We start from the raw sequence: 21,587 nt of genomic DNA, 5'->3' as shown, positions 1-21,587 counted from the left end.
CATTAACTACCACAACTACCCCACGTCGCTGATGAGGCGTATATACATATTTACGTACCGACGTGAGGGTGAGGTGTGGGGCGCACGGTCCCGGCCCGTGAGATCGCCGGTCTGCCCACCCACAGACACAGGCGAATATTTCTGTCCTGCGTGGACACATCGCCCCTGCAGACACGTGAACATAGCGAGGCGTGAATCCTGCGTGCGCGTGTGCGTGGTGAGGTCTCCTGAGGAGTTTCCAACAAGTTACCTGAACTATGTTTTTAGGAAGCTTTTTACTGTTTCTCAATATGTACATGGCATGTTACAACACGGAAAACGGTTCTTATGGAGAGTAACAAGTTTTCCTCACCTTTCTGAGAACAGAATAGTGACTGCTAAAAACGAAAATATATTAATGTGCCCCCCTCCATGATTAGATCATCTCATTTCTGACCCGTTGCTGGTTTGGGGTAGACAGTCTCTTCCTTGTGATGAACACACGCGCTGCCTGGGGACTCAGGAAGAGGGGGTGGGATATGCTGGGAAAACACCACCTCACTCTCAAGCCCTTTGTATTTTATTTCTGTATAGAGTGGGTGACAAATTGGTTCAAATTTAGGTGTCTAAGGTTCAAGGAAAGCAGCTGTACATTTCAGAGGGATCCAGTATTTTCATTGAGAGGTAGAGAGAAGGAATTACTACTTTTGGACGCCCTGGGATGCACAACCAGAGCTCTGTTTTCCCGCATCCCAACAGTAAGAATCGCATTCCAACCGCTATTCCCCTCAGAAGTGCTGCCAGCACCCAGGGTTGAAACTTTCCTTCTCTGGGATGAGACGGTGGCACAGAAGATGAACGCTCTTTGCTATTACCTAGGTACTGACTGGGGGGATCCCGGCTTCGTGTGTGTCTGTGTGTCTGTGGTTACTGCTCCTGACAGGTGTGCCCCTTTCTGGGAAGCAGCAGCAGCGGGGGTGGGAGGGGAGCAAATTGTGCAGGATTCTCCCAAGGATTGTCATGTAGCTGGAAGTCCATAGAGCATAGCGACGTGTATGGACTGCAGTGGGTGTGCGGTCCTGGCGGCTTGCAACCGTGTTCCTATGTGTTGCTGTTTGCATTCCATTCCAAATTGCTCAGACTTTAATTAAAATCCCATAATGTAAACTATTATGTATCTGTAAAAACACTCTGGGGTGAGATGCACTGGGATAGAATAGAAAACAGAAATTGCTCTTACTAATATTGGTGAAAATCAGCTGCCAAATTTTCACAATTCAAAAGAGCAAATAACGTAAAATTGTATGTGTCTATGTAATATCTATGTTTAGTATAATAACTAAACCAGTACTGCATCCCAGATGTCTCTCACAGTTTCCTTTTTCCTCTTCTTCCACTGGAAGAATTTATAATTTGAGTGAATTTCATTTCTATGTTGATTTGGAGGTAATAATGATAATAATAAAACCTCCCTTTGTGAATTAATGGAAATGGAAATAACAGAAACTTCAGTTTGGAATGACATGATTTATGTGTGTGATTCTTTAATATCCAGTCAATTTGAATAGTGATGTTTTTATATTCACAGTCAGTTGAAGATGCCAATAACAGCGGCATGAATCTATTGGACCAGTCTGTCATAAAAAAAGGTATGGATTATTCCTCTCAAGAGTAAGCAAAGTTTTCCTGTGCATTCATGTCTTTATGATGAGTCTTCACTTTGGGGGCATTCATTATTTATAAGACGCAAATGTTTGTACACAATCATAGGACAGCATCTGTCTGGGTGAAAAGGCATGTCGGGAGGAAGGAAACTGCAGGTTGGGGTGGGGAGGGAAAACTGCAGGCAAACACCTCGATGAGGGGAGATACAGAGACAGAGACTGTAGCCATTTTTCTCATGGTGCATTTGGTAGCAATTCTAGATACATCTTAAATAACTGAACTACCGTGGAGTATGGAACTGTCTGGGAAACACCACTTTCAAAAATGTGCTACAATCATTTTAGTGATAACTGGACTGTTTGCTGAGCTAAACCCTAGATCATTGAGACAGCTCCTTCTCTCCTTGTTTTTGTGTTTGATTTTTTTGGTGGTAATTTTCTTCCCAGTTCTCTGTGTTTTATGAGTTTTCTTAGTCTTATTTTTTTAATTGGGCCAAATGTGTTGCTAAATATGCGCATCTTGAGAAGCTGAGACAGCCTATGCACATTTCTAAATCTTCCTACATATGCATTCATGATTTAGTGTGACTGTGGAATCACCCCATACTGTTAAAGGGCATGTGATATTAACAAATGTTTGCAGTCTCTTGTACAGCTGTAAGCAAAATAATTAACTAATTAAACTAATTAAATGTAATTACAATAACTCATTTCGGGCGTTTTGCAGCTGCTTAATTTTTCCCCCTCTTCTCTGACAGTCACTGAGAGAATGCCTGCCGAACGTCACTCACATGCCACAAATTTAAGAGCTTGAATGTGTAAACAGGGCAATCTTTAATTATCAAAATAACTGATATTTGGAGATACAATTTTAATTCCTGTCACCCATTCTTATGGATGCTGGAGAAGGCCTGTCCTTATGTTTGGTGTCAACAATCCCCAGCTTCAGTCATTTATGATTCATTTGAGCCATATGACATTCACAAAAACAAAAGAAAAGATGCTTTGGAAAGTAATTCAGTCAAGCCAACATAGTAGGAAGGTTGTGAAGTAAGGATTTCAAACAGGGTGAGGTCGTCTTAATTTTCTTCTTTGTAACAAAGGCAGGAAAAGTAGTGTTGAAGGATGGGAGGAGGGAGGGGAAAGCTTGAAATGATGACATTTGGCTTTGGAATGTAATATCCTGAAAAAGAATAGTAAGGTTTGGGGCAAAAATGTTAAGTGTTGCTCCAAATGTCTCTCTCTTCTTCAGATAGTATTGCTTTGGATTTTAATGCCAGCTCTCGGGTTGCTCGGACACCCAGGCTCAGTGCTCAGATTTGCAACTGTGCTGACAGCTCACTTTCACCATTTCCTCTTGGGACTTCACTTTTGGCTCCTTGCTAGTTGATGGGGTAGGGGGAGAAGGGGAGGAGCTTCCCCGCGCGCTTTTTTGGTTTCTTTTCTGTTTTAGTTCCTTCTCCTTTTTCATGAAAAAGGCTAAAGCCCCCCATAGCTCAGCGGTGTGCATCCTAATACAGCACTTAGGCTGACGTGAGGTATGCCCAACAGATGACCAATCAGAAATGTTATTCATAGCCAGGCCAATAAAAATATTTGGAACTTAGCTTGCCTAACAAGATGGAGCTGAAAATATTCTTAGGTGTGAGACACTTTGGTTTCAGGGCTTGTGGATGTCTGTCAGTGAAATGTGAACATTTATGTTATATAAGGGTATCTCCAGGAATGAGAAAATGAGAATATTGCCTAAATTGCTGGTTCTATTTTGGGAACATGGGATATTTTTATGGCCCCAAAAGCTCTTTTTCAAAAAAGTGCAGCTTAAAACATCCAAGTGGTACCCCAGTCACTTAGTGATTTAGGGGGCATGGTGTGAATATGAAGTGTCTGGTCAAACTCCATTATTTAGTTTTTCAGGTATTTGCTTTATTACAGAAAGATCCTAATCCCATATTTTTATCTTTAGCCAAGGGCAAAATAGGAATAAGTGGTTGCTTTGCTTTTCCAGATTGCTATGAACAACTTAAAATAAGGTTATGAGTTTAGGAACTCCCTCCTTGTCCTCTGGTCTCCCATCTTTGACCCCACCCCACCCCAACCTTTCTAAGGGATGTCTCCAAGAGATTAATTTTATAAAAGACGTGAGAAAGTTTTCTGAACTAAAAATTACACATTTCAACAACTGGCAGGGGACTCAGTTGCTTAATTTATTTTCTAATGGGCTTGCAGAGAGGTTTTTAAAATCCTACCTCATTAATAAAAGTGCAGCCACTGGTCTGGGATTGGGTGTCTCTGCCACTGTGTATGTGGGAGCCAGAAGATTTGGGCATAAAGGATATATGCCTCTATGTCCGTCTAATTATGGAGGGCCCCCTTCTAAAATGTAACCTGTACAATTTTTTACCTGTGTTGATATCACCCCCATAGATTATAGGCTAGCTCTCTTGTTATGTTTGCTATCTGGGCTTAGCTGACATTTCTGAAGTAATTTAGTTAAGAGGAAATGAGTTGTTCCCAGTAGAGAGAGCAAACGAGTGGAGTGAAGGTAGCCAGCGTGATAAATGGCTCTTTCATTTGAAGATCTCCAGAGCTCGTTTACGGCTAATTTTCTGTATTGGCCCCCTTTGAGCTATTAATGCAATCGGCAGGGACCGTGGCCCCTCTCCTCTTAGCTGCCCCATTAGAGCTCCCATTAAGCCGCCAAGTCTCAACTCCATGGCAGGAGTGAGGGGGTGGATAATGAAAGGTGCTTTTTAAACTCTCCTAATCTAAACCGGCAGAGGGTGGTTAATACGATTTGAAGGGGGCTGGTCAATGAGCAATCAATAAAGTAATAATGAGAAGGATTCGGTACATTAACAGTCTAAAAATCCAACGAGACATTAAAAAATCATTCTTAACTCTCAGTTCCATTAAGATTAGGAATCTGGGAAGGGGAGGGGGCGGGTGGTGCCCAGTTTATAGAAATGATCACTGCCACCATCCTACAACCTGGAAAAGGCTCATCTAGGCTTTCAGAAAAGGTTTTTCGTGCAGTCAGCAGCCAATATGCAATCTGGTTGACACTTTAGACAGCAGAAAATACGCTGGGATTTCTTAGAAAGGCTAGCGTGGCTGAAGTCCAAGGTTCAAATGCTGTGACTGTGGGGCATTTTCAGTGGTCTTAGGGATATCCTGTTTGGTTAGTTTCAGTTCACCCTCCATTCTCTCCCACTTTTTCCCCCGTTAGTTCTGGCCCCTTCCCCACATAAACACTTAAGATTGGTGTGGATTTTCCTTGGGGGTGGGGGGAGGGGTGTGGATAAAGAAATTACCAGTTTCAAATTGCAGTGGGTTCCGTTGGGATTTCTTCCTTCTGACCTAGAAGGTAAAAATCACCGAGAGTCGGTCAGAGCTTCTGAAAGGGTGTGAGTTTCCTCCCAAAGGAAGAGGTTCACATTTCCAGAGTGACTTGGATCCCAATAGGTATTTATTCAACTGGAAACTCTGAGATACATTCCAGCCACCCGGGGAGTAATCAGAGTTCACAGAATTTCCAAGCTAGAAAGGTTAGACGCTCTTCTCCAGCCCCCCACCTTCATTCCCTTGTGTGGAAACTGAAACAGAGAAAAGATAAATGACTTTCTCAATGTCCCATGAATCAGGTAGGTGATGAGACCAACTTAGTTTCCAGTTTCTTAGACTTTGCCCCTAAAAGATGCCAACACTGGATGTTGTAATTTTTTATGTTCCAGCTTTCTTTGTGGGAATCCTATTTTTCTTCCCACCAAGTTGCTGGTTCTATTTTGGGAACATTTATATACATGTGGAATAACACTTAGCCCTTGGGTAGATGAGAAGCAGGGCAAATATGAGGACAGGTGAGAAGTAATTATTTCAAACAATGCCCAACCTCTTCATGGCTTCCTAGTGTAGTTTATATATTTAAGTCCAAGTACCTTTCAAAGGGTCTCACCCTGGAATCTATTAGATGGGTTCATTCCTTCCCTTCTCCCCCACCAGCATATCAGACCCAGAGAGGGTTTGTGTCCAGTCAAAGATCTCAAAGCTAGGTTTCACACTTGAGTTTAGAGAATGCAGATTAAGAGCTAAAGTAATAACACTTTGGCTCCATATAGTTCATTAATGAATAATATTTTCTCTAATCAGTTTTCCTTCCTCTCATTAAAAAAAACCTCCTGTCACTGTAATGAAGTATTGATCATTTTTTAAGCCTTTTTTCTTCTCTTCAATATAATGCAAGGGAAAAGGGAGGAGAGAAAGTTTTGTGGGTGTTACATCCAGAAGTTGGCCATGCTACCCAACTGAGAACTGAAGAGGAAAAAAAACCGGTTTTAATGTATTCACAGAAAATTGTAAACATGTAAAGAACTGAAAGCTTCATGCTGAGTTTTGCTATGCTCCATTTCCTTACCATTTCCTGCTGTCGCTTTAAACCTATCTTAGTCATCTCTGGGTTCCATGAGCAGGAACAGTGTGCTCATAATTACTAACAAATCAACCGGGCCCTGTTGCTCTCTGAGTTTATTGATAAGCTGGAGAAAAGCAGAAGGGAAAAGATGAAGAGAATAAAATATGGAGTTAATCAGCTGAGCTAAGCAGGTGTGAGAGTGGGGTGGAAGGTAGGTAACAGTGCTATGGAATTAAAGGAAGTTGGAACAAGAAATGTGTACAGTCTAGTCTGGGTACCAAGACGAAGGACAGACTAGGAGGGAGATTTAGAACTTGAGGATGAGAGAATAGAGGGTGAGAACACGATTGGCACTGAAATTAGAAAATGGAAATATACTCTTAAGCATGTCTGCTCAAAAAGTCTGAGTCTTTGGGGGAAAACAACAACTGCCACCCCCCAAGCAGTGTTCTGAGAGACACTGACTGGATTGGTGATACTTAGGTGATAATGTATATGCAGAAAGGTAATACAGCTCATGGGAGGGAACAATATACTTTCCCCAAAGGAAATAGCTTTTGTCAGGTAAATCGGGCAATTAACAATAGTGAAATTAGAGGTCGGGTTATAAAGTGTCTCTAAAAGTCCAGGCTTTTCAAGAGATTTGGCACTTGGGACTCTGAGAAACAGATGAAATTCCAATCATCAGGAGATATTCAGTTGTCCAGTATGGGAAATAGGAAATCAACTTACAATTCTCAGCTGAATGGGTTTTTTTCCTGTTAAAATATTCTTTCACATAGTATTTGAATATAAAAATACTGCTGAATATCGAAGATGAAATTTTTAGACAATACATTTCTACAGTTCATACCACATTAACACTTCAAAGGGCCATCTATATTTGGGGAACAGTTTTTCCAAGGTTATCTAATGCCAATTCCCATGTTAATAAATTATTTGTTTGTAGTGCTTGAATATGAATCTGAAATACAGAAATCAGGACTGCTGTGAAGAATAGGATAAAAATCAATGTAGATGTTGTATGAAACAAGTGACAGGGTGTTCCCATCCCAATCACTGTCTATTAAATGACTTTAAATCCATATTGTATAAAATTTAGTTGATATTTGGTTTTTCATTGCTTCACTCTCAAATGGGATGCAGCTTTACTGGTCAGTAAGGAGAAAGTCCCTTCCATGCCTCCCCACCATGTCAGTGCAGAAGATCCACTCTGTTATCTAACATCATTCATCTGCCCTAGGTCTTGGTCTCTGTAGACAGATCGAGGAATCCTAAAATGTCTACTAAGAATTAGCAAGAGGGAATTCTTCAGTCCCCTCATCCAGTTGCCTAGGAAAGCCCTTTTCCACAAGGTGTTTGTAAAGGGCTAATAATGGTAAATATAAGATTTGAGACCCACCTACCTTTTAGGATTCTGAATGGTGGAATCTGTGGTAGAGAGAGTAAGTTGTTACAGAAATCTGCAGTGTTGGTTAGTCTATTCTGTACAAGGGACATTTTGCAACTTGACAGATAGGGTTCTAGGCTCCAGGTTATAGAAAGAACGTCTTTCCCCTACCAGGATGAGACAGAGTCTTTATTAAAGACGAAGAATGGAAATCTACTTTTTCATGCCAGAGGCATGTTTCGATAAATTCCCTGGACTGGTGATCAACAAATACTGTTTGAAGATTTGGGGGCTTTATATCCCAACGGAAGAAGCTAAGGTGTGGTGCAAGTCACGAGGAGAAATCACATGTCCAGTGGCTTCTAGAACGTGCAGGAGGAAAATGGGCTTCAGCAATGTAGCAGTCCAAGGGATTGAAACAACCTAGGAAATGCAAGGTTGACCATTCACTGCTCCTCATTCCCTGGCTTCTAGTTCTCCTGAGCCCCACCTCTTCCTGAGGTGCAGATGACACTGAAACACAATTAAACAGAAATACAGGCTGGACAGGCTGAATGCGCCTGAGTAGCAGTGGCAACCAACTGTCAGCTCTTATTAACTTCTGCATAAAACATACCTTGAGTGCGGTTTGTTATCAATTACTTGCCGAAATGAAACAACTGGGGCAAGGCAAGACCTCCGCTCAAATGAATTAGAGTGATTGGTTGATTGATCAGGGCACCTGTTGTAAATCAGAACTGCTCCAAACAATCACCAGCCGGTGCTTTAGGTTAATTTGTAAACAAAATTCATGTCACTGCGGAATTGTTTTCACTGGAGAAGAGCATTTGGGTTCATTTCTAAATGAATTTGTTGTTATGATGTACGAGAGCATGGGATCCACTTCAGAGAAAAGAATAGCTCTTTTGGACCCAACTCCCCAGCTTAATGGTATTATTGGCTGTTCTTGGGCATAGTGTCTTATGGGACACACACTCCTTATACTCTCCAGTGATGATCATAGACTTGGACCCAATAGGAATGGAGGCAGGAGCTCCCATTAAGAGCATTGGTACTACCATTTTATATCATTGGTAGTGATAATCACCTTCAGGCCTTAGAACCAAATGTAGTAATTATCCTCACGAGACAGATGATGAAACTTAGATTCAGAGAGGATCAGTGAGATGTCTAAGGTCACACAGCCAGCACGTGATGGAACAGGATTTGCCCAGTTTCACAGCCCAGTCCAAATTCTGCGTTGCGTGATTTCTTGATATGTGTAGTGAGCGGGTCTGTGAAAAGCGACTTGTGTCTACGTTACTACACTTGGAGTAAGTTTCCAGAAGAGTGACGGTTTTTCCATTTGTTTGTACACAGTGCTCTGAACGCACTGCAGCCTCACTGGAACAAACACTTCCTCCTCCAGCTTCCCACTTGGCGCCTGTCCTGTGGCTTCGCCCTGCGCACGCACCGACACATTCTATCAGCCGGTCACCAGGATCGAAACCCGGTCACCTTTATGGCATATTTTTTTTTCTCTCTAGTTCCGGTTCCTCCCAAATCTGTGACCTCTCTGATGATGAATAAAGATGGCTTCCTTGGAGGCATGTCCGTCAACACCGGCGAGGTGTTTTGCTCGGTCCCGGGTCGTTTGTCTCTGCTCAGTTCGACTTCAAAGTACAAAGTAACTGTGGGGGAAGTTCAGAGACGGCTTTCACCCCCCGAATGCCTCAATGCGTCTCTCCTTGGCGGCGTCCTCAGAAGGTAAAACCCCCAAACCAGTTTTTACGGGGTGAGCGGAGAGCGCTCGCGCGGAAACCCCAGCGCAGCCAGACGCGGTCGCCTAGCAACCGGGAGGCCGAGCGCGGCCCCAGCGTTGCGCGAGCGGTGAGCCGCGGCCGTCACGTGCTCGGGGCCGCGCGCGCAAACGCCGTCGCGCCCCGCCCCGCCCCCAGCGCGCCCTCGCCCTCGCCCTCGCCCTCGGGAGGTGCGCGCGCCGTCGGCTCTCCCTCGGGTGTAGGGACCCTGGGAGCTTTTCAGTTTCTCTGCCGAGCACCTGGCATCCGGCTCCCTCCTGCCCTCAGGACCCTTGGAGGATATTCCATAGAGTGAGCGAGACCCAGAACTTAGGCGCATTGACCTAAAACAGACGTTTCAGGGAGTAATGTCTTGTACCTGCAGTGCACTCTGATACCCATTTTGTTTTAAAATGTAAAAACCAAAGCTTGCCTTTGTTATACAGACCAAATAAGCTGGTCTATATAATTTGGTCTATAGTTATTGAACAGACAAGTTGGTCATGACCCACAAATGCATTCTGCCCGTAGTTTGAAAATCTCTGTTGCAGACTTGTGACCCCTTTCTTCACCCCCACCCATAACAACAGTGATACTACGTTAGAGGTACTAATAGTTATCCTATGAGGCCATTGATACGCTTCTCAGTATTGGAGGAAGACAATCCTCCTTGTGGGAAATGGGGGAGGAGGTAGCTTTTAAGATTTAAAGCCTTGCCTGCCAATGCCTTGAACCATCTGCTACATCCCTGGTAAGAGTGACATTGTATGAGATGAACTTTTCTAGTTAGCCTATTTTAGGGGTTGAAAGTCCCTTTCTTTTCTAAAAGTGGCTGTGTGAACAGCACAGCAAGGAAGGTCAGAGTAACTGGGTTTTTTTTCTTGTATTTTCGCCTAGACTTTAGCACATATAGGGAGAGCCTTGGGAGGAGTAAGGGTGCCGACCTGCCGATCCCCTAGACTTTTCTCGCTTTGAATCTTGCTCTGCTCTACTTTTGTGCAGTTTTCAAGTCCTTTGAGCCCCAGAGTATGAAAGTTTCTTTGAATCACCCCCTAGGCATTGAGCATGTGTATATAAATTTGCTATGAGATTAAGTGAGATATTAATGCAGTACACAGCGCTTATCACATAACTAAACTCCCTAAAGTGTTAGTTTTACTGTTATTGTGATTACCATCATCATTAGTTTCATGTTTCCTTCTTCCTCCCCCTTTTAGTTAACCCAACTCTGTTTCATAGAAAAGAAAAGCTTCCTTGAAAAGCCCCTTGACCCCTTCCTCAGAACGCCCACCTGTTTCATCTAATCCCTTCTCCTCTCTCAACCACCCAGTTCTTTTCCTCTTGTCACCAAGGTTGTCCTTTCCCATTTTCTGCTCACCCAACTGGCTCCATGACAAGGAAAGAGCTTGTGTCTGTGCATGTCCAACTTCTGCCTTCTCTGGACCCACAACTCTACCCTAATTATTCCCATCTGGTATCTTTTTTTTTTTCTCATGGGATTCAACTAAGAAAATGGCTCAATTTTTTTATGCTCTGTATTGCAGAAATTGAGCAAACCTCAGCAAACTATCAGCGAAAAACCAAAAGGATGGGGAGGGGGGAGAAATGTGCTAACCTCAAGTTAAAACCTCTTCAAGCTCCACTGGGCTTTAGATTGCTAAGTCTAAACTTTGTTTCAGGAACACTCTGAGGTTAATCAGAATGTTAATTCTTGCAATTTCAGAGCCAAATCGAAAAATGGGGGGAGATCTTTGCGAGAAAGGCTAGAAAAAATCGGTTTGAATTTACCCGCGGGCAGGCGCAAAGCAGCAAATGTCACGTTACTCACCTCCCTGGTGGAAGGTAAGCAAGATGTGTGGCCATTCCACGAAGTGGCTGAGTTTAACTGTTGGCTGGAAGGCTGACATTTTACACGTTTCATGATTAACTGGAAATCATTGCAATTGTTGTGCCCTTATGAGTTGGATGTCAAGCAGCTGCTTGAGAGAAGTTCAAAGGTCCTTTTACTTAGAGGAAGCCGGCAATTCTAGAGCAGCAAAGGGATGTGTACGATGGTCCCTATACTCCAAAGAGTGCTCAGGTCCAGGCTCCAAGCCAGTGCAGGAGTCACATCTGCCAGGTGCAGAACAGTGTCTGAAACACCTTCTGTATGAATTCTTGCAAGCAAATCTGTAGGCAGCAATATATTGTATACCCCTTCTCCTTTCCAGATTTTACTCTGAATAGTCAAATAGTAGAAAACACATTGTCAATTTATGAAACTATTGTTGCATTCATGACCCATAATTGGTATTTTAAAACTCATGTCACTCCCAGGGTCCTATCTCCTGCTGATTACCTGGGACTTACTGTTACTGAAATATAGTTTAAGGCCAATGATGCCAAGGGAAAAACTAGGGGTGGTAGTGGTGAGAAAACGTGGAGGGGGTCACTTATTATCTGTACTGTAAATTCATCAATTGTGAATTAAAAGGCCACAATTATAGTAAGTACATTCTAGTTTGCTCATGATTATGGGGTTGGGGGTGATATTTATAGTACATAATTAACAGGATCTTATACACAGTCTAGAAGAAGAGGATCTACAGTTGAATTTGTGGGTTGGGAAAGAGAGAGGAAATATAGCCAGATAGTCCTAATGGAAGAAGTTGTAGAATTTTCTCTAAAGTGTAATATGTAGGTGTTGGGTTTTTTTCTTTATTTTTATGGATGTGATACTATGACATTTTTGTGGAGAATTGATTTTTGGATAGGGGGATCCTACAATATTTATGCACCAACCATAAAGTCATCACATTTATGGGTATTGCACTTTGCCCTCTTTAAGGCATAGTTGCCTGGCCCAAATTCACCCTCCAGGGGCAGCAGTCACCAAATTTCCAGACCACACTTACTGGCAGTTGACGCTCAGCCAGGGAGTTTTACTTTTTGCCCTTCAGGGAAATGCTGTACCACAATCTTCATTTTGAAAAGAAGTTAAGGTAATCTCAGCCTAAGACATGGATTTGGGTGGAGAAGGGGGGAAAAGTGAAATTCCAATATTCACTTGGCAGTTTTCAGTTTTATGAATCGTAAGCACCATGCCTGAAGTCTTTTGTTATTACTATGATAATAATGATTAAAAATAAGTCATGTTCTTTAAAAATAATGTAACTATGGGGTAATTCAACATATCTCTTTTTAATGTTCCGGATATTCCCTTGAACCCCTAAGGCTGTTCTTTAAAGGGTTTTAATGCTTTGTTTGAAAGGGGGCTTCCCCATAAGCTGAGGGATCTCTCAGATGTCCGGGTTTTCTATAGCTAGTGTGTCATCTTTGTGCTCTCAAAAGTCCTTAAGTAGGAGGATGATGACAAGAACCCCTCAGGAGGAGACACCTGAAACCTAACTAGCAAGAAAATTACAAGAAGAATAAATATTTCATTGCTGGATAGAAATACTTGCTCCATATATGTTTTGCACTTATTCTTTGATACATGTGGACATATACACACATGGATTTATGTTTGTGTATATGAGTTATTAATAAGAGATTTTTTTCTAACACAATTATAGGAAGATAAAGGTAGGAAGACTTTTACATTTTAATTACATCAGGTATAACAGATGCTTTTAAAAAAGGCAGGGGTGGAATCTGGCTTGAATATCCAGCCAAATGTCTAGGTGCGATTTTAAGGTGGTTTCTCAATATTGGCCCACCCTTCCTTTAAGACAGAACATGGGGTTTGGGAGACTGGAAGCGATTTGGGGATATCTAGCTAGGACTTGACTGAAAGGATAATCAGGGAGAGGCTAGAAAGAGCTGAAGGATCAAAGTTTATCCCGTCAACTTATGGCCTGCGAATCCTTTTTACTTTGGCTATCTTACACCTTTTTACCCCCAACAGCTGGCCTCTTCTGTAAATAGTAACAGAGTTGACCAGAGTGTCTCCTGCCCTAGGATGACTAGGGACTGGGTGCTGATTATTACCTCTGCTGCTGTCTTTTCAGGAGAAGCTGTTCACCTAGCTCGGGATTTTGGGTACATTTGTGAAACGGAGTTCCCTGCCAAAGCTGTTTCTGAGTATTTGAACCGACAGCACACGGACCCCAGTGACCTGCACTCTCGAAAGAATATGCTGCTGGCCACCAAGTAAGTGTCCCAGCCCTCAGCCTGACTCCTATCCAGCTAAGCCATGTGACCTCCTTTGCAGGGCAGGGAAGGAGCTCCATGGTAGAAGTAGCTTTTGAAGCCTGTCGTTTGCTGGCTAGGAAGCCCCCCAGGCTCCTCCCTGCTACTGCTGGCCCCAACCCGCCCACACTAGAGTTGATTATGGTCTATATGGGTTTTGTCTCTGTCTCTTCTATGTCCAAGTTTCTGGGGAATGATGGCTTTATTATTCTGAATCCAGGCTTTTTACAATTCCCTCCCCCCACCCTGGGGATGTCAGGCGTACCTTCTCCGGGTGAGCCCTTGCTGGAATCCAGTTCTTTCCAGATATTTCTGCCTGAGTTTCACATCTCTCTGCCATACCCACGCTCATGGTGTCTGTATGTCACCCACGTGTACCCATCTCGACCCGCAGCTCTAATTATTCTCTTTCCAACGTTGCTGTTTGGCATCTTCCACAGACGTAAAATTTACTGCAACTCCAGAGGGGAAAATAGTAAATCTCTGGCTAAATTTAGGTCTAGAGCTCATTTGAACTTTTACAGTGGGTTTTCTATTTATTTGATTTACTCCTGTCTTTGGCTTCGGTGTCATATTGTTGGTGTTTTATGGCCGGCTCAGGCCTGCAGTGGGCGGCTCTGCGTGCGCCCACACTTTTCTCTCGCAGGCGCGGCCCAAACAGCGGCACTCATTTATTTAGTGCTGGAGGACGCGGTTTGTTCCGTTGACAGCGTAATTTAAAGAAATATATGGAAGGCTGAAAAATCATTTGCTCAAATTTGTCCAGATGTTTTTGAGACGTGATTGGAATTTGATTGCCCCTTTCCGCAAGGTCAAAAAATATTAATGTCCCAGAACTTTAATTGCTTACAGACCCTGCTTTGGTCTTTGAAGATTTAAAATGTTTTACTCTAAGCATTTGTTCTGCCCAGTTCAGAATTTCCTTTTTGGCACTTTGGTAATGAGTACAAACTTAAGGAAAGATTTCAACCATCTCTTCTAACGATCAAAACCTGGCACCCACCCTCTTTTTAGAATATTTTCTTCTGATGCACCAACTAATAATATAACAGATATTTGTTAGTAAATTATGCTCCTACCCCTTGCTCTGCTGTCTGGTGTGTGTGGGGGCGGGGGGGGGGACCCGTTGATGCTTTATAAAAGAGTAAAGGTACTTTGGGAAGAAAATAAAACCAAAGCGTATAAATTATCCAACAGGATTCCACAGAGTATTGTCATTTCCCTAAGGAATGATCGTAACTTCCCCCTTAAAGCCTTATGGCTTCCCTCTTAGGCCAGCATCTCTTAGCCTGGAATATCAGAATTGGGGATTTTTTTCAAGATATTTATTCTTGAATCTAGCCCAAAGCCTCCTGCATTAGAATCAGTGGGGGTGGAGACCTGGATATATTCATTTGAACCCAACAACTAACCTCTGGCTTAAAAACTGCCCTATTTAGGTCAGACCTGTTTCCTATCTCTTTCTTATTGTGAGGATGTATGTGTGTATTTGGAATGGAAAAACCAGTACAGAGAGGATGCCTGCTAGTGTTTTCTACACACCAGCTTTAAAACCAAAAACCTTTTAGCTGCTGCAGGTGTGGGGAGGAGGTATTCTCCACCTAGTTTAGCCATTACTCGCCAAAGGATACTCCAGGGTCACTCCCGTTGGCCTCCAGGTACCTGCCCTGTTTACCTGTTGGCCAGGCCAGGTGTCACAAGTGTGAGACCATCGCAGGGAGTCCTGGGACTGGAGTTCAAAGTTTTTCTTTTCTCACCACCCCACAGACCAGGTGGAGGCAGGCTGACAGGAGAAGTTTACCAGCCTGTAGTCTGAGAAAGGGTTTGGCCTTTGGGATGCCATGCCTCTGATGTCCTGTAGAACCAAGCCATCGGACATTTGGGGCTAAAACCCTCTGTCCACTTCCTTTGTTAAAATTTTCTCAAGTTCAATTCATACTTACGGACAAAGGATTTCTAAGGCTGGGAGAGTCCTCGAAATTGCAAGTGCCTTGAAGAAATAGAAACCTTCAACAAATAAAACCTACCCTCCCCAGTGTCTGTGATTTACCTTTAGGTTTTATTTTAACAATGTAGGAATCCTTTTATACTGACAACAATCGTGTTGTACTAAGATTTTCAGTAGCCTATACTTAAAGAAAGGGGGAAAATACTTCTCTTCCCGCATACTGCAGGTAAACAGATTTTTGCCTGGAATGGAATCAGCATTCTCTCCTGGAATAAACAGTTGCTTGCTCTAGGCCATGCAAGACTCCAGCAATCTGCTTTTTTTCTGGAAGACAGGCTTGTGGCCCAAGGGCCTTAATCTTTCAGGGCTTTTTGAGCCTTATCACCAAGAGGTTGGAGAGGTAGGGGAGAGAAGCAGGCTTTTAGAAGAACTGCCAGGTAAGAGCTAAAAATTATTGAATATAAAAATCAAATGCTACAGTCTAGCATATTTTCCAAAACAGTTTATGCAGTGCTGGAATTAAGGGGGGAATGATTGTAAGGGGGCAAAAAACCAAGGCTTTGGAATGAAAGGGGTGCATAACCTCCCCACCCCCTCGATCCCTCCAGTCTCAGCTGCTGTAGAAGGGAGAGCGCTGGGAAAGGAAACAGAGCGGAATCACCCACATTAGCCTCGGCTCTGCGGTGACCGGCTGCCTCTGGGCTTGTGTGAGCATCTCCTTTTTAATGCCAATGCCAAAGACACTGAGGGTGTTTTTTGTTCCTCTCCCTCCCCTTTGCAGGCAACTTTGTAAAGAATTTACGGATCTGCTGGCGCAGGACCGGACGCCGATCGGAAACAGCCGGCCCAGCCCCATCCTGGAGCCGGGGATCCAGAGCTGCCTCACGCACTTCAGCCTCATCACGCACGGCTTTGGCGCCCCGGCCATTTGCGCCGCGCTCACGGCCCTGCAGAACTATCTCACCGAGGCGCTCAAAGGCATGGACAAGATGTTCTTGAACAACACCACCACTAACAGGCACACGTCTGGGGAAGGCCCAGGTAGTAAAACTGGCGACAAGGAGGAGAAACACAGGAAATGAAAATTAAAAAAAAAAAAAAAGAAAAATGTTTTAAATACAAAAGGAAAACAGAAAAAAAATTAATTTTAGCTTTAAAATATTGGATTGGCTTTGGAAGAATTATATTAGGTAGAATACACATACAATCGAAATTTTAAAAAAAAAGAGCTAAATAACTTCTAAAAAAACTGAGGCGTACAACGGAGCAACAATATCGGTTCTCAGTGTCTATTTCAAGATACACTTGGAGACAACCGTCCGGATTTTCCACTTCGGTTCTTTCGAGTTTAGTAATTACTGATAATAAAAGAAAACCATGATTTTTTTCCCCTTTGGAAAATAAACATGACTAAACATGAGAAAACGCTAACTTATTGGAAGAAAATGGGAGAAACATTGTTGGTGTCAGTGCTTTGAAAGCTGGTTGACTGAGACGCACGAACTTCTTAATTTTTAATATTTTTTTAGGAAACTCGCAGATCCCGCCCTTCTCTCTCACCTCACCCCTCTCCCAGCCACCCTTTTCTACGTTGTCCTCCCTCCCTCGAGCTGTCACGGGAATCTTCCGGGATGAAAATGAGCGTGTTAGCCCTTTTGCGTTGTGTTTCAGTCCCCTTGGTACCCCGCCCCCGGCCCGCCCAGCGTTCTTAACTCACCCGCCCGCTCCCTGGCCGGTTGCCTAATTCGGGAGGCAAGGGCGGGCGGGGCTGTAGGCCTGCGAAGGTGCGGCGACGGCTGCAGGTTTGGGGGCCGGCTGCCTCAGTAGAGGCTCCTGCGGCTGAGGAAAATCCGGATCAATAAGTTGATTTCAGACTCATCATCAGTTCCTTTCATAAATGTTACTAGTGCTCAGCCTTACCAGCAGCATCTGCATACAGAGAATCTTGCATTTGTTATATAATACTTGTGTCATCTGCCAATTTTAAGAACAATAGTAAAAAAGAAAGCACAATATGAATACGTTGATTAGTATGTAATTCCTTCGGAGGGGTATGTACCATTTCATTCTCTTCTGTTTTCCAAAGCTTTGCCCGCATGGTTTATGAGCTTCTTCAAAGAGGACTTGGGCTTCCTACACAATCTATAAGGTACAGAGAAAAAAAATCTGATCCCTTTTTAATCAAAGCCTGTGTGTCAGAATTCTGCAGGTGCACTTCTTTAAAGAAGCTCAAAGGGAATAATTTAGAAAGTGGCCAATAAGAGATTGAAGCAGCTTTGAGTCTAGTTGCCAACAGATACCTCAGCATGGCATTTGGGTGAAGGGTGGGGGCTGCAGAATGAATTTTAGGGGAGAAGAATAAGGGTTCTCGGAGCCCAATATTTTAACAATATTGCCTGCCTTTAAAATGGATTTCATTTATTTGGGCGCTTTGGTGATGGCTGTTTTAATGGGGGGAAAATCATCTTCATGAGTGCTGTGGGGAGGAGGGGGTGGCAAGCTCCCCTGCCTGAGCAACAATTGCTTTCTTACAAGATGCTTTATGAATGAAGCATTGCCCCTCTCCCGGCCGTGCACTTGTTTTGGCATATAGTGGTAAAATAATGCAAAGTGAAAGGAGATGTATTTCAGCTTTGAATTTTACCGTCTGGACAGACTGGGACTATTCCCAGTGGATAAAGTTTCATGCATTTAATATCTCTCACTTCTGGCAGCCCAGCTTCTTTCTCAGGCCTCATCTGAGCATTATCATGAAATAGGATCTGGAACCCATTGTTCCCATCCTGCCAAAAGCAGTGGGAAATCCCCTGTGTAGGGCTGGGGTGAGTGAAACACCTCTCTAAATTTAGTGTCCTACCTGCATCTCTTTATACAAGGTAGAGATATTAGTACCTTTGCAACATCCCTTGAAGATAAAGAGCCAGGTTTCTGTTCTGCAGGATTTATACTTAGGACCCAGTGGGACACTGAGTTCTGCTGGTTGGGTGGGCCTTGGCCTGGTGGGAAGGTTGGAGGGTTGGGGGTTAGGAACCTGACATTTTTGTGGGAGAGGGAGAGAGCCGATTTCAGGTCACCAGGAGGGTCCAAGCAACTGTTAATGTCAAAATCCAGCCCGTGCACCGCCAGCTCCTTTAGGGAGTTCTAGGGGGGCAGGACTCAGCCCTAGTGTTGAAGAAGTACAAAGGCCGGGAACTAGACCGTATGTAAATTGTAGATACTTTCTCTCTCCCCAGCTCAGAAGCCTGCGCCTTTGTCCGAGGGCCTGGCGGCTTGCATTAGATGTGTTCTGATTGCAAAAGGCCAGGAGAAATCACACTGAATACCATCGTCTCCTTTCGTTGCAGGGCAACGCGCCCCACGCGTGTGACGTGCGAGAGACGCGATGGACGCGCCTTGCTCTTACTGTGCAGGTCCCGAGAGCGTGTGGGCCACTCTCGCCCAATCGTGTTGAGGACATAGAATCAGCCGATGGAGGGGCCGCGGGCCGCGCGGGCCCTTCCCGCTCTCGGTCTCACCCTAAGGGCTAAGGTGACCGAGAGAGCCCCATTCTCCAGTAGGCGCCCGCGGGCTGCAGGCGGGGAGGGGTCTCAGTGCTGCCTAGGCCTTTTGCTACCAGCGGCCACCTCAGAAGGCCAGTGGCCTAGAAATGTCCAGGGACTCAGAAGCCCCCCCACCGTCTTTGCCAAAATGAAAACTCTCTTCACCCTCACGCTCCTAAGGGGAGGTGATGGGATACGAATTGCCTTACTGGGCTGTAAGGCTCCCTTCATCGCGCTTCGCCCTCATTCGTGCTTACCTCCCGCGCCCCAGCGAAGAAGAGACCCCCGCGCGCCCCCGCCTGCCTCCCCGCGAGGGGAAAGCCCACTACCCCCCGCTCTCCGCCTCCCTTCTCCTTTCAAGTGCGACCCCGGCCCCCATGCTTTCCTTAGCCAGGCCCGCTACGTTTATCTGATAATTGAGTTATTAAAAGATTTGGTTTCCTTTGGCCCATAAATCAATAAACAGTAGGATTAACGCACGAGTTTGCCTTTTAAGTCAAGGGAAACGTTTAAAGCAAGCCTTTTTGAGCTTTGTTTTCAAACCAAACAGGTGAGTTGCAGTTTTCCCTCCTAACACCTGCACACTTTAGCCATTTTAACACGTGCTCCCTCCTAAATGCTCAGTCCCGAACCAAAAGAGCTAAAGACAGAACGGAGGAGTCAGGATGCGGCAGCGTGGCCCTCACACTTTACACTTTGCAAGCTCCTTTGGAGGTTCTAAAAGTCTCCTTCCCATTCTCTGTCTCACTCTGCCTCCTCCTACAGGTATTGTGGGTCTCAGAGGACCAAAAAAAAAAAAAAAAAAAAAAAGGGGAGGGGTTGGGGGGCGCTGTTTTGGGCAAGGATTCTATCATAAAGTGATTTTTAATTTCTCCCCCAAACTAGGAAAGTAACTTTCTCCTCCACCCCTATTATCTTGCATTTTCCTTTCTTTATGGCTCCACATCCTTAGCTTTCTCCACATTCATATAAAGAACTGAAGAGGCTTGCAAAGACCTGGCTGTTTTATTTCCTTTGGCCAGGGAAAACACTTTCTCTAAAGCAATTATTTCATATCCTATGAAAACCTAGGTCGAATGGAAAACCCCAAACCCCAAACTTACCTTCACATGTTCTTCTGGTATAAAGCCTTACTTAAAAGGAGAACTCTTTTCTTATTTGGAGTGTTTATAGAGATTTTGCCATCACATCTGATATCCTGTATTTGTAATTCCTATGTGGGAAGGACATAATAACCCTAAACCATCTGATGTTGCCTCAAGAGCCTAAATAGTGTTTCCCCTACTGTGCTGATGTAAAATTATCTGGGTTAAAAAAAAAAAGAGTAAGAAGGAATATCAAAATTCGTTTGTGTTTTTCTTTAAAAAGTGGAATGAATGCGAATCTTTGAATGCCAAAATTGACTCCTCTGTCACTAACATTGTTTTTGCCACACAATCAAGAAATATCAATCTATTGACTCTTCACCAGAAGAGCTCTGGAAGGTATCCATGTTAAGTTTGTATATATTTATTTATGCTTAATTTAATGGGAATGTGTAAATATGGCGAGCAAGTAGTTTGGGATTATTTATCTGTGAATCTATCTATACCTCTGTGAATGGGTGGTTAAAAAAAAAAAAACGCTTGGCCCTAGGTAGAATCCTATCTGAATTTTTATGTTCTTTATAGACAAGCTGTTATGGTAATGGATAGAAATTGGTTTATTGTCCAGTGTTGATCTGATTTACATAAATAAAAAGATTGTTGTGTTTTTGTTGTATTTTCATCTTCAGTTTCTTGAATATGGACATTGTTTACTTCTACAGATAGAAAGTTAGCCAAGAAATTTTTTTCTTTTTCTCCTCCATCACCAAAACACAGGCAATGTTTTTATTACAGCATAAATACAATAACTTTTGCTTCTCAGAAAGAAAGGACACTTCTGTTTTCACTAGAAGGTGTTTTTATTTTAAAAATTCCAAATTAACTCTTCTCTCCTATTTCTAACCATATTTGCAATAAAAGCTCATGTTAACTGTATCTCTTGGTTTACTTTGCCCTCAAAGAAGAAAAGGCATCAAATTTACTTCCCAGGTAACTTAAAGACTGGGTAACTAAATGACTCTGCGTCCAAGTCAAAGATGATGCTCCTTTCTCACTGCTAGTGGGATGGCATTCTGGCATAGTGTTCTTTGAAGAAAATGGTTCAGAAGAGATGCTTACAGGGCCATCCGTGTATGGGTTCCTGCACCCTATGCCTTGGGATCTGGAGGAGTTAACTGGCTCATTGCAGGATCTAACCCAACCCTGACTTTTCCAGCAGTGCAAGGCCCTCCTCCCTAAACAAATGAGGAAAATCTCCCTTCACCCAGAGGAAGAGGGGTAGCTGTCTTAGGAAGTTTATTCTTCTTATTTTCAAGGCTGTTCAGAGAAGCCAAAGCTTTTCTTATTCGGGTTAATGGGGTGCAGCCCAGCTCTAAGGGGTTTCAGGGATCCAACACCTTCTCAATCTGCATTTCTTCCCAAGGTTTGGGCATCTTCCCTGAGGCTAGGAAAGTAAAGATGACCAAGATATTAGTAGTTTGGATGAGTCACTGTTTCTCTTTTGACCTCAGGGTTCTTATCTATAAAATGTGGGTTTCCTAAGATCCTTTTCCAGCCTAGTTTAATTATAAAAAATGAAACAGCAGTATGTATATACATTTAAGGATCATCAGCAAAGGTGAA

At 43.5% G+C, this 21,587-nt stretch overlaps 1 protein-coding gene across 6 annotated transcripts in view; it reads left to right on the top strand.

The window, feature by feature from the left end:
• Positions 1-20,640, top strand: part of TFAP2B (transcription factor AP-2 beta) — a 28,696-nt gene extending 8,056 nt beyond the window's left edge. For 4 of the 6 annotated variants that reach the window (XM_073224103.1, XM_037003046.2, XM_037003047.2 and 1 more), the window contains 6 exons: positions 1,568-1,628; positions 8,971-9,190; positions 10,946-11,064; positions 13,212-13,353; positions 16,122-16,381; positions 17,427-20,640. In XM_073224103.1, the coding sequence (XP_073080204.1) occupies positions 1,568-1,628; positions 8,971-9,190; positions 10,946-11,064; positions 13,212-13,353; positions 16,122-16,381; positions 17,427-17,488 (864 nt within the window). In that variant the 3' untranslated portion in view covers positions 17,489-20,640. Of the gene's footprint in view, positions 1-1,567; positions 1,629-8,970; positions 9,191-10,945; positions 11,065-13,211; positions 13,354-16,121; positions 16,766-17,426 lie in introns of those variants that run through there. The other 2 variants (XM_073224102.1, XM_017647596.3) reach the window with 2 other exon arrangements.
• Positions 20,641-21,587: the final 947 nt, after the last annotated feature.

The sequence above is a fragment of the Manis javanica genome, chromosome 16 (assembly GCF_040802235.1).
Source record: "Manis javanica isolate MJ-LG chromosome 16, MJ_LKY, whole genome shotgun sequence".
NCBI lineage: Eukaryota > Metazoa > Chordata > Mammalia > Pholidota > Manidae > Manis > Manis javanica.
This window is presented reverse-complemented; position numbering and strand designations above follow the sequence as displayed.